General features: G+C 48.9%; 1 protein-coding gene across 3 annotated transcripts in view; it reads left to right on the forward strand.

The window, feature by feature from the left end:
* Nucleotides 1-9,499, forward strand: part of LMF1 (lipase maturation factor 1) — a 441,609-nt gene extending 432,110 nt beyond the window's left edge. For all 3 annotated transcript variants that reach the window (XM_075899802.2, XM_014569758.4, XM_025180933.3), the window contains one exon: nt 9,291-9,499. In XM_075899802.2, the coding sequence (XP_075755917.2) occupies nt 9,291-9,465 (175 nt within the window). In that variant the 3' untranslated portion in view covers nt 9,466-9,499. The remainder of the gene's footprint in view (nt 1-9,290) is intronic.
* The last annotated feature ends 4,067 nt before the right edge of the window (nt 9,500-13,566 follow it).

Below are 13,566 nucleotides of genomic sequence, written 5' to 3' on the forward strand. Positions count from 1 at the left end.
AGTGTGGGAGAGCTGCAGAGAGCCAGCCAGGGTAGGCGAAGGCAGCAGGTCCACCCCCTCCCCCTTGCCAATGATGAGTGGCCTTTCCAGACGGCAGTTTGCCTCTGAGGCAGGGGCTAGGTGAAGACTGGCAGTGGGTCACTGAGGCATGGAGGGGACAGGGGAGCGGGGTGTTCTCTGGGAGGGGAGAGGAACTGGGAGGGGAGGGGAACCGGGTGTTCCCTGGGAGGGGAGGGCCCCTGGGGAGAGGGGAGTGGGGTGTTCCCTGAGAGGAGAGGGGAACTGGGAGGGGAGGGGAACCGGGTGCTCCCTGGGAGGAGCAGACCCCTGGGGGGAGTGGAGGGGGTGTTCCCTGGGAGGGAGGGACCCTGGACTGCAGAGACTGATAAACACCCCCCTGGAAGGGGTCTGAGAGACACTGGAGTGGGCCCTGCCCGAGGGCCATGTTCTGAAGCGGTCCCTGCGAGTGACGCGGGTCCGAGAGTGAAGCAGGGACGGGGGGGAGACCCCGCCGGAGGGAGACGTCCTGTGAGCCGACGAGAGCTCATTCCCAGGGCTACCGGCAGAGGCGCAGTGACGGTGAGTCCGCCCTGTGACCAGGGGTCATACAGTTGCCTATGTAAGATAAAGCCCCTAATATTGGGCCAGTCCTGATACCAGGGCACCGGGTCACCCCGTCGGCATTCAGCAGCTGTCCTGAGAGCCACCGACATTCCAAACCGGATAACGTCGCTTCTCTCAGCGCCTCAGGTCCTGCCTCGGGTGCATGTGGACAGACACCCGCCCCCAGCCAGGGTGCCACTGGTGCTAGACATGCTCTAGTTCAACCACAATGCCAGTGTTCTGCAACCCTCCCAATAATCCTTCATCTCCTCCCAGTGGCAGGAGTGCACCCCTCATCTTGCAACCACTAGCTTAATGGCTCCGATCTTATATGTCCTTCTTGGAGGATGGTTTAGTCTCTAGTGACTAACATACCGGCCTGGCACTTGGGACAACTGGGTTCCATTCCCCACTGTCTTCCTGTGTGACTGTGACAAATCGCGTGAAGCCTCAGTTTTCCCTTCTGCACAATGGGGTGAATAGCCCTGCTGTACCTCCCAGTAGTTTTGTGAGGATAAATCTATTAAAGACTCCGAAGCACTCAGATGCGAGGGGTAGCAGCCGCCATAGCAGTGCTTTAGATAGAAGGAAGGCAGTGGAATAAGGAAAACAACCTATAAAGCTGCCATTGTTTTTTTTTAAAGGCTTTTGATGCAAGATGAATTATGATTTCACTTGCTAACAGTGCTAGAATAAGCAAGCAAGCCTGTAGCAGAGGCTTTGCTGGCTTAATGAATGTATACGTTCCAGCATGGCATACTCCTCAGATTTACAACTGAGTAGGAAACTTTAAGATAAAAAAAGAAAAAAGAAAAGAAAATTCGTGTTTTTCTGTTTCTTTTCTCCACCCCCAAGTGCCCTGTCAGGCCATTAATTCCATCAGAAAACACCGTTCCTGGTTTTTTGTTTTTTTTCCCTCCAAAAACTCTCAGCTGTTGCAAAGAGACAGCTGCACCCTCTGGAACTAATTACAGCTGTCTGGGAGATTTAGGCCTTGGTCGTAACAACTTGAATATTGCTGCTAATTTTTAACACATACAGTTGGAAGATGTCATAATAGGCTGATATATGATAGAATCTTAAAAGTGCTGTGGCACAGCTGCTACTGGGCATCTGGCAGGATGCATTGTGGAATATTGATTTAAGAAATCATGCTTATTATTTTTAGCCTCTCCCCCTCCCCCGCCCTCCAAGGCCATATAATTTCATGGACGGAGAGCGAGCAAGGATGATGGAGTGTATGTGTTTGCACAGAAAGGCAGGAGCCTGCGTTATTCATGCATTATTGCCCTTTGCCAACTCATAGTTTAGTGTCCAGTGGGTTCCTGTTCAGCTGGCTGTGTTCCTCCCATTATTATATCCTGGTGGTTTGATGAACTGTGGTTCTTTTGGGGGACCTCTTGAAAGACACTACCTTTGCCAAATTGAATGATGCAGTTAGGCCGTGGACTCTGGTTTCCCACCTCTTGGCAGTACTTAACACCTAATGCTTCAGGGAGAATAAAAATAACCCAAACCATCATTCACTTAGTAAGTTGTGAAAAGAGAGAATTTCCTGCCTGACCCTTGCAACTCTCCTCCCTGAAGCATGAGAGTGGATCAGGCTTTCCTTGTTGCGTAGAACCACCGAAGTCGTTTGTCTCTTTTTAACGTAAGAGAACATATTTAGCTGCCTCATGATCTAACTAGGGATTTTCTCTGGAGCAGTGAGCAAGGCTCACCCTGATAGTCAGTGTCTTGAGGTTAGAAGGGGGCTTTGAATATTTCTAGCCATCAGAGACATAAAGTTCTGGGGCACCCTTCCCCGGGGAGATGTGGGGGCAAAAATCCCAACTGCTTCACAACTGAGTTTGATAAGTTTTAGGGGTAGGAGGAAGCTGGTGTGATGAGATTGCCTACAATGGCAGGTAGCATCTGTAACTGCAAATAGCTAATATCCCCAGGGGCTGGAGATGGGACATAGATGGGTAGGGCTCTGATTTACTGCAGAGTTCATTCCTGGGTGTCTTGCTGGCATAGAATCCTAGGGCTGGAAGAGACCTCCAGAGGTCAAGTCCAGCCCTCTGGTCTCATCTTAGCTGGCTCTAACCCAGGGCTACTCAATACATGGCCTGTTTGTTTGCGGCCCACGGAGTGGTTTGGGTTTACGCCGGGCTCAACACGCAGCCCGCGGGTGGGGTCGTTGGACCATGGCCTCCACTGGGAACACGCTCCACAACGGCGAGGCGTCGCCCAGGTGGGGTGAGCATGGAAAGACGCAAGTGGACGGACTGGCTGGAACAGACGGGTACAGAGTGTCGGCATTTCTAGTCCCCAAGGAACAGCCGCAGGGAGGAGGTGCCAGTAGCGCCAGGGCCTTGTGGGACATGCTGGCTGTTTAGCCTCGTGGGCAGAGCTTGAGAGGTGCTGACAGGCTTACATTGGCCACGTTGGGGTCCGGCGCCATGGGTCAAGGCTTAATCTTTGTATTCCTGCCTGTCAATGTGAAAGCTATTTGCATATATGTGCATACATATTTGCATGTCTATGCAACCACACTGAAGTTGGTGCCCTTGGCATGTGCTGTATCATTGTGGCCCCCGGGGCTTCCAAAGTTGAGTACCCCTCTAAACTTTAGAGGGTGTCCGCGCTCTTCCAGGAACACAGCAAAAGAATTAATGCCACTGCATCTACTATATTAGGGCTCAGCATTTACAAGCCTCAGACGCAGACTTACAGGGTCTTGCACCAGACAACGTGGTTTCGACCCACGAAAGCTGATGCCCAAATAAATGGGTTTGTCTTTAAGGTGCCTCATTGTTTTTGCACATACGAGCACAGCGACGTCTCTGAGACGTCACCATGCTTGTCTGTGCAATGATCACCCTGCCTGGGAGATGCCTCACCGTTGCGGAGCGTGTTCCCAGGAGAGGCTATGTTCCGAAGATCCCACCCACAGGCTGTATGTTGAACCCTGCGTAAACCCGAACGGCACCGCTGGCCGCAAACAGTAGCCTGCCGAGTAGCCCTGCTCTAAACCTTGCAATGACAACGTACGACAGTGGTTATTCATCTGACCAGAGGAACGGGCAAACCCTGGAATGAAGCAACTAGCTAGATAATAAATCCAGCACCTTTCTGGAGCAGAACACAATCATTATGAGCTCTGAAATGGAGAATTCCCAGTGAGTGTGAAGTCCAGCAGCTTTTAGATATGTGAGCCTGGAAGAGAGACATTCATAGGCATTACAGTGTGGCCTAAACAGCATTACAATCCCATAGCACAGAAACACATGGTTCTGGAGGTCCTATGATTCTGGAGATACCACGGCCTTAGCACAAGAGCCTGTAAATGCCACAAAAGAAGATCTAAGGCAGTGGTCCCCAACGTGGCTCTATGCTCCTGGAAGGGGCGGGGCCATGAGTGAAAGGGGCGGAGCTGGGGACGAGTCTCCTCCCTCCAGTCCTTTAGCGTCACCCAGAATACATTGCCCAGCGCTCTAGTGGCTATTGAAGGGCCCAGGAATCTAGCTGCTGCCACTGTAGTAATGGCGGGTCTGGATCTCTGCCAGAAGGTGTATGGGGTAGAATTTTTCAAAGTGCCTCTGTGATTTAGGAGCCCAAGTCCCACTGAGAGTGAGAATCATGCTCCTAAATCACTTAGCCTCTTTGGAATCCCCCCCCTTTCTGTCCCCCAGATTCAGGTAGAGGTTTGGGTGACGGGAGAGGACCTGGCTGGGTTTTTGGTTGGTTTTGGAGTGTTATTTAGACTCTCTATGGAAGAGTTTGAAATGTATTCAGACGCAAGCTTTCTGCCACAAAAATGCAGCTTTAATTGTGTGCGGTTGCCTGAATGCTCACACGGTTCTAGTTTTACAGGCCGACTCCTTTGATAGCAAACTTTTTAATAGACAGACGACATATGGGAAAGATCATGCCACATCAGATGATAGATCTTATTTAAACAGGGCGGGCAAACCCACTTGGAAGGGACGGGGAAGTTTTTGTTCCAAAGGGCTCGCCCAAAAGCCAGCTTGACTTTGTGGTCAGAGCAATGAATGGGAGGGATGCGGGAGCTCTCTCTGCCACAGGCTTCCTTGTGCGACCTTGGCCACATCCCTTAATCCCTCTCTGACTCAGCTTCCTGTGTGTAAAAGAGGGATTGTCGTGCTTTCCTGTCACACAGGGATATTGCAAAGATTGATGTTTAGGGCCTAGTACCGAATATGGTTTTATTTATGTTAGCGGGGCCTACGCTCCCCATTTGAGACCAAGGCCTCACTGCGATGGATTTGGTGCAGATGCGTATTGTGTGAATAACCCCTTTCCTAAAAACATTTCCATCACAGCTGCCCAGAGAGAGGGTGGGAGGGGAAAAGAGGTTCAGAGAGAAGAGGTCGCTTGTCCATGCTCACCTGGCAAGTGATTGGACGAGCCAAGGGGTCAATTCCCACCTCTCCTGTGTCCTATTCACTAGGCCACACTATCTCCCAGTCTCCTTGGATGTTATTTCCCAGCTCTGTTTTGGAGCTTTGATTTGCTGGTATTTGCTGCAGCTTCCCTGAAAGAATAGCACACTCGTGGTCAGTGAAGGGGGCTGGCCCCCAAACCATTGGAGCTGTTCTGAAAGGTGGCTGGGTTTCAGAATCACAACAAGCAATCCAGCAGCACAGCTTTTAAATCTATAAGTACCTCAGACAGAAGCCTGCGGGCTACCTGGGCCTATGTAAACTTAGATGGTTAGTAATGTTCTAATTATGAACAGGAAATTTTCTGCTCCTGCGAAGTAAACACTCTGGGAGTAACACTTCAGCCCCCAGTTGACTTTTACCAGCCTTTAAAAAGAAAAAAAAACCCCAACTCCTGACTATAATTAAAACAGCAGCTGCAGGATCGCATTTGCAGTGATACAGTCCAGGTTTCTGTACGCCAGCAAACGCAGAGTGTGAGGAGTGGTGAAGATCTGACCTCTTTGAAAACAATTATTCCACAGCCTTCCCCTGAAATGTGCAACACAAGGGTCCTGGCAGGGCAATGCATCGTTAAAACCCACTCAGACCCCTCAGGGCACCGCCTGGTTAGGAGTGACGTGGGGGACCTCCGCCTCTGCACTGCTACCCCGGACTCGTGAGGGGGCTGTGTGCATTATCGTATAAATCCTGTGGAGATAAACACTACAGGAAGTTCCGCCTCACATAGCATGACTGACAGCTTCTATGAGGCCCCTGATTGGTCAGGACACCCTATTTAAGCGGAGGAGCTCCCAGGAATGTATCTGCCACAAGGTGTCGTGATGGGCCTGGTGCTTCTCAGCTTGCCCTGGCCCCCTTGCCTTGGGCTCTGACCCCTACGCCTGGCTGCCCAAGCCCCAGTGGTGACGCGGGATCGGCTTCGTCCTGACGGGCCGGTGCAGAGGGATGCGAGAAAGAGGAGAGGGTGGTGTGGGGCCACTCGGCTTCCCGCGGGTGAGTGCGGGGCGGTCCTGCCCTTCCCCAAGCGGTGCTGACGGAGGAGCATAGAGACCTGGGGCCGTTACTCCGCTTGCCCCGCCACTGCCGGTGAGCATGGGGAGGGAGGGCCAGCCACCAGCCCTGCTTGTCCCCCCGTCAGCTCCTGGCTGGCACTTTGCCTCTCCCACTCATGCCCTTTGGGGGGCCCTTGTCCCCGCTCCCGGGAGCATCACGGATGCAATAGGAATGCAAAATCCCATTTAATTAGTGAACTGGTTAAACATAAAGTTTACCCGGTTAACGGATTGATGGAGGATGGTAGGGTTGCCAGGTGTCCGGTATTCACCCGGACAGTCCGGTATTTTCACCTCCTGTCCAGTAAAATAAATTCAGAGAATACTGGACATCTAAAATGTCTGGTATTTTCCGATTTTTTCCTCTGGCCAGGAGGCAAAAATGCCGGGCACCTGGCAACCCTACAGACACTCAGCACCCGGCCTCCCCTTCCCCCCCAGCTCCCCTCCCTCTGGCTCCAAACACCCCCAGCCCCCCGACTCCAGACCCCATGCTTACCTGGTTCCGCAAGGCTGTCAGCACAAAATGGCTGCCGACCAAGGGGGGGCGGAGTTCGGCATTTTTGTTTCAACCATCTGGCAACCCTACCGGTCGGGTGGGATTGGCCCCTGCCCCGGTAGACCCCACGGGGTTGGAGCAGCCCGCAGCGGGCGGCGGGGGGGGGTGTTCCAGCCCCCACCTTTTCTCCATAACCCGCAAACTAGTTAATATTTCACTGACATACTATGCAGCTGCCCACGTGCTCACTCGATCCCCATTGAGAGAGAGGCTCGAAGCATTTGATTTTGCTTTGCTTTTTTTTTAAGTTAGAACAATGAACAAGGGGCCCTGATATTGGCAAACCCGGGTGACCAGCTGCAGAGAGAGGTACTCTTGATAGCTACGTGGTGCTGTGTTTTTAATGGGAGCATTTATTGTCCATTGCCCGGCACCGGGGCACCAGTCAAGTCTTACGTGGAGATGTCCAGGGCTGGATCACAGCACGTCCGTTTTTTAAAATCCTTCTCGGTCTTTTGCTGCAAGCGGAGCTTCATGTCTGAGTGCCTCGGGTCCGAAGAGAACGCACCCAATATATAGCTGCCTTCATGATTGTTTTACCGGTAGGAACTGAGTTCATTGCAGGAGAAGACCCATTGATAAGAACAGGCAGCTGCCCTGCTCAGGAGCAAGGTTTGTATTTTCATAGCGAAGCAAAGCCGTTGGAAATGAGCATTGACACGACTGTGACATTTTTTATTGCCCGTTATTTTATGAACCTACCCGGCAAATACTGTCATGCCCTCTGCAAATAGGGCCCTCCACGCCAAAGGGCTGCTGTGGTGTTCTCTCTCTTGTCAGCATGCCCTATATCAAGGGGAGGGAGAAAGGGGTGAGTCTAAGCCCAAGACTTGGAGAACAAAACGCCTGTGCAGCCTCCCCATGTGTGGCGCTTGACTGATGAATGCTTCTTTCCGCGCGCCTCAAAAAAAATCTGTTTTTCTCTCGGCTGTCAGGACGGTCAGAAAACAGACGCGCTCTGAGCCTCGCTAGAAAGTGGTGGAGGAAACGGAGCAGGAGTAAGCTGAGGGTGGAGGGAGACTTCAGGCTGCTGTCATGAAACATTTTCATGGAGGTGACTAATTTGAGGGGATCGATCGAAAGCTCCTTGGGTTTTTTTTCACAAACTCTTTTCTTGAGGAGGAAAAACAACCAGGCTACGTCTACACTGGCCCCTTTTCCGGAAGGGGCATGTTAATTTCAACTATCGTAGTAAGGAAATCCGCGGTTGATTTAAATATCCCCCGCGGCATTTAAATAAAAATGTCCGCCGCTTTTTTCCGGCTTTTAGAAAAGCCGGAAAAGAGCGTCTACACTGGCCCCGATCCTCCGGAAAAAGCGCCCTTCAAAGTAGGAATAAGAGCCTCCGGAAAAGGGCGCTTTTTCCGGAGGATCGGGGCCAGTGTAGGCGCTCTTTTCCGGCTTTTCTAAAAGCCGGAAAAAAGCGGCGGACATTTTTATTTAAATGCCGCGGGGGATATTTAAATCCCCCGCGGATTTCCCTACTACGATAGTTGAAATTAACATGCCCCTTCCGGAAAAGGGGCCAGTGTAGACGAGCCCCCAGTGTCTTACAGCGTGACTCCAAGGGTGTGTGTCCGCCCAGGTCAAACTAGTGCTGTAGAAATGTGAATAGCCATGGTGGTGGGCCGGGCTAGCTGCCCAGCTATTGCCCAAGGCAGGACTACCTCAACGTGTGGCCCACGGTGCAGTTTGGGTTAACGCTGGGCTCGACACGCGGCCGGCGGGTGGGAGCCAAAACAATAAAGTCATCAATATAACGGTCTTCTGTTCATATGTGTTTTAGTAGTTAAATTCCTGGACTGTCCTTGCTCATTCAAAGTGCTGTCAGATGGGTAGAAATCGGGTAAATATTGCATTTGATTAAGATCAGCAGAACTGACTTAAATGAGGCCTGTGTATTGTGTAGTCTTGCCTTAATCTTTGTATTCATGCCTGTCAGTGTGAAAGAAGCTATTTGCATATACATTTGCATGTATATGCAAATACACTTAAGTTGCTGCCCTCGGCATGTGCTGTATCGTTGTGGACCCCGGGGCTTCCAGAGCTGAGTAGCCCTGACCTAGGGTGTTCGACAGAGTTCTAGTAGAGGCTGTTTGTTTATCCCACTGCGCTACACGCCTATTTTTGTTACTCTTGCTTGGTCAGAGCGAGCACTGGTGTGTCCAGCTAGACTGGCAATCACACCTCCAGCTCCAGAGTAGGCCTACGGTGTAGCTGATGTATAACAGGGTTTAAAAAAGAACTAGATGAATTCATGGAGGTTAAGACCATAAATGGCTATTAGCCAGGATGGGTAAAGAATGGTGTCCCTAGCCTCTGTTGGTCAGAGGGTTGAGATGGATGGCAGGAGAGAGATTGCTTGATCATTACCTGTTCGGTTCACCCTGCTAACGTCCTGGTCTTCACAACATCTTCTGGCAAGGAGTTCCACAGGTTGACTGTGCGCTGCATGAAGAAAAACTTCCTTTTGTTTTACACTTGCTATCTATTGACTTCATTTGGTGACCCCCCTAGTTCTTATGCTATAGGAACAAGTAAATAACTTTTCCTTCTTCACTGTATATGTGTATATTTGTCTTCAACCTCATTCTGACTGCACTGTGTGGTTTCTTTTATTCAAAGGTGGATCAGAGGAGAGCACTTCAAGTACAAATTTAGCCAACCAGGAGGCAAACATGCCAGAGAAGGGAAATGGTGGATTCGAAAAAAAATCGGGCCGTACTTTCCGCCGGTCAATCTCCAGGGGCTGAAGACGTTTTATAATGCGAGGGACTGGCCTTACCCAGAACAGAATTGACGAGAGGAAAGTAATAAACAGTGACCAAGAGCAACTCAGTTTCCTTAGAGTTTATAATTCTCATTTCCAGGGTTGTTGGTTCTTTTTTTTAATGTGTTTTTTTTAATACTTATTTTACAGTAAAAGTCATCAGGCCAGGGTATCTGTTTTTGTTTGTTTGTCTGTGTCTGTGTCTCTGTTTCTGCCTCCCCAGCTTCCTTTCTCTTTAGCTTCCTATCCATACATCTACCTTTAAAATTATCTGATGTATTTTATCTAGCCGTTCTGTTTGAAGTAATCCAACGAAACTGTCTGCTCTAGAGCAAAGCCAGATTTTAAACATATATAAAAGTCTCAGAGGTATAGCCATGTTAGTCTGTAACTTTAAAAACAATGAATAGTCTTGTGGCACCTTAGGGCATGACTACACTAGGAAATTATTTCGAAATAACTAAATTTGACTTAATAACTCCCGATTTTACAAAATCAAAATAGCGTGTCCCCACTACGGGGAAGCCACAAAATTAGTCTGAGGCAGGCTCTGTTAATGTGGACTCGCTACCTCGACTTAGTGCCCAGAAAGCACAGAGACCCTGGAGGTTTTTCGCCTTCCTCTGTAGCATGGGGCATGGATCACAGCTGGAGGATTCTCTGCATCTTGGGACCTTCAAACTATATGAAGGCTTCAATATCGGAGATATAGGTGAGACGATTATTCTAAGAGGGGTGGGTGAGATTCTGTGACCTGCACTGTGCAGGGGGTCAGACTAGATGATCATAATGATCCCTTCTGACCTTAAAGTCTATGAGTCTATGAAAGTCATTCATTCAAATTAATCTGGGGAGTAGCTATTTTGAAATAGCGGCACTGGAGCTTCCACACTACCGTTATTTCAAAATAACTATTTCAAAATTAGCATTATTCCCTGAAGAAAGTTGGGAGTACAGATTTCAAAATAAGTGGCCCGTTATTTCAAAAGAATGAACTTGGTAGTGTGGATGCTCTGCTTATAAATTTAGCCTATGGCGGCGGGAGTTTGAAATAATGCCGTAGAGTAGACCAAGACTTAAAGACTAACAAATACATCTGAGGAAGTGGGTTTTGCCCACAAATGCCCTAGTGTAGACCAAGACTTACAAGACTAACAAATACATCTGAGGAAGTGGGTTTTGCCCACAAATGCCCTAGTGTAGACCAAGACTTACAAGACTAACAAATACATCTGAGGAAGTGGGTTTTGCCCACGAAAGCTCACGATACTATATATATTGGCAGTTTCAGATTTGTAACAGACATTTGACATTTCTGTGTAATGGGCCACACAGTTTGCATGAATGTTGGTTTATCTAAAATTCAGGCAGATGAAACTCTTGCGCGCACACACAATGATACAATTTTAAATTTTGTGAAATACCTGAACCAAAATGCAGACACCCTCTACTTTGTAAAGTGTCAGGGCCAAATTCTGTGCTGTTAAACAGGTTTAAATCCTGGCTGATACCAGCATAACTGAGGAACAAAGTTAACCATAAGACTGTGTAGCACATAGCTTAGAAGACACTTCAGGATTGTGGCAATAAGTGATTCAAAGTGAAGTGTAATTCCAGTATCACTTGATGGTTTTGGTGTTCTCTCATCCACCAATTACAGTGAACATATGTGCAATGGTTCCAGAGTTTTTCCCTGTGAAGTAGAGCTGTTCTAAATAATCCTGCTTCTTTGCCTGGAGTGAGGTCTCTCAGCACATAGTGGCTGTGTCTACACTGGCACCCTTTTCTGGAAACGGGATGCTAATGAGACACTTCGGAATTGCAAATTCCGCAGGGATTTAAATTTTCCCCGCGGCATTTGCATGAACATGGCTGCCGCTTTTTTCCAGCTCGGGGTTTTGCCGGAGAAAAGCGCCAGTCTAGACGGGATCTTGCGGAACATAAACCCTTTTGCAGAAGATCCCTTATTCCTACTTTCAAGTATACAACTTTCAAGTAGGAATAAGGGATCTTCCGGAAAAGGGTTTATTTTCTGCAAGATCCCGTCTAGACTGGCGCTTTTCTCCAGCAAAGCCCCGAGCCGGAAAAAAGCGGCAGCCATGTTCATGCAAATGCCGTGGGGAAAATTTAAATCCCCACGGAATTTTCAATTCCGAAGTGTCTCATTAGCATCCCTTTTCCGGAAAAGGGTGCCAATGTAGACACAGCCAGTCAGTGTGCCCCAACTTAAGATGGATCATCCCAGGGATAGTTGCTTGGCTTGGACATGGGTTTAGAAAGGTGGGAGCATTTAAATCCTGAGAAAGCTGAAGAGTTTTCTTTCAAAAGGTCTCTTGCCTTCCTCGTGGAAGACTCTAGACATTTTGCTGCAATGTTGTATACAAGGAGGACTCTGATATTTCCTTCAGCATTTGCTATTTTTCCACAGATTTTCTTCCTCTGAGAAAAACTCTAGTCCTCAAAGGATACATCCACTAACCCTTTGGAGGTCTAAAACCAACAGACCAGGATAATAACATAGACACTAATCTTTTATTGAAGATAATCTTTTCTCACCACAGAAATCCTGTCATGGAACCTCTTTACACTCTCTACAAGAACTTCCCTCTTAACTAGTTTCTAGACTCTTTGAAGGCTCAAATAGGTTATTTTTGCCCTTCCATCATAGGGATCGGATGGCCCTGCCTCTTGTCCATTATACTCTTTGGGTATGTCTACCAGAAGTATCCCGAAATAGCTGCCCCGCATCATTTGAACGCGCCCGCTCTTTCAAGATCGGTCTCAAAATAGCAGCTGCGCTATTTCAGCATCCCTGTAACTCTCATTCCACAACGGTTAAGGGAGGTCTTGAAATAGTGCGTTATTTCGAAATTTGGCACTGTGCAGATGCACCAAATTTCAAACACTATTTCAAAATTCAATCAAAATAAGATGCGCAGTTTGCGTAGCGCATATTGTGTTTCTTATTTTGAGTTTAGGGTGCTGTGTATACACACCCTTTATGTCAATGTGTGACTCTTAATGCTCCCGCCCAGATCCCACTTTAGTTGTTAGCTGATTAAACATTAGTTCGACCTTAATGTTTAACGGGTTATCCAGGATTTTACATCCCTACTTGAAAGTAGGAATAAGAAATCCTCCGGAAAAGGCTTTATTTTCTGGAGAATAACGTCTAGACTGGCGCTTTTCTCCGGCTTATCTCCAAGCCGGAAAAAAGCGGCAGCCATGTAAATGCAAATCCCGCGGGGGATATTTAAATCCCCCGCGGAATTTGCAATTGCGATGTGCTACATTAGCATCCCTTTTCCGGAAGGGATGCCAGTGTAGACACAGCCTAGGGGTGTGTCTAGACTACTGGGTTTTGTCGACAAAAGTCGACTTTTGTCGACAAAACTATCGCTGTGTCTATGATACCGCTCGCAGTTCTTCCAGAACCACAGTGCCTGGCAGCTGCCGTGGATTGCTGCAGCTATTTAAAAGACTTGTGGCTCCAGTGCTGTGGACACTGCTCAGTCTAGTTTGTGTTAAACTTTAACATGTCCCATTAGCTCCAACAAGAGTCCTCTGAGACCCTCCTGGCGGACTTTGGCACCCTCATTTATCACTTTAATCCTTCCTCCCCCAATCCACTGCAGCAGGGGTGGGAAATACATTTCACAGGGGGGCCACTTAATGAATTTTGGTACGTGGTCAAGGGCCGGCTCCACCCTGGAAGGGGCGGGGCTTGGGGCAGAAGGGGCGGGGCCGGAGACAAGCCTCTCCCAGAGATGTCTAGGCCAGAGGCTTTGAATTACAAACACAGGAAAGGGCTTGCAGCTTTTCCACTACCACAGTGCCTGGCAGCCGCCGTGGGTTGCTGCAGCTATTTAAAAGACTTGTGGCTCCAGCCGCTGCTGGGATAGCACCGCAACCCGGAGCCATTTAAATAGGATCCTGCTGCCTGAGCCGCTGCTGGGAAATTCAGTGGCACAGGCAGCAGGAATTAAATAAAAAGATGCCAGATGCTGTCCACGTGCTGGATCACAGTGGTAGGTGAGCCGGGGCCGCTCGCCAGGTCCCATCTTGCCCAGCTCTGCACTACAGTATGATGAGTGTCTATCTAGCTAAGGAGGAGATAAGATCATAAGACTG

This window comes from Pelodiscus sinensis, chromosome 15 (genome assembly GCF_052426305.1).
Source record: "Pelodiscus sinensis isolate ZL-2025 chromosome 15, ASM5242630v1, whole genome shotgun sequence".
NCBI lineage: Eukaryota > Metazoa > Chordata > Testudines > Trionychidae > Pelodiscus > Pelodiscus sinensis.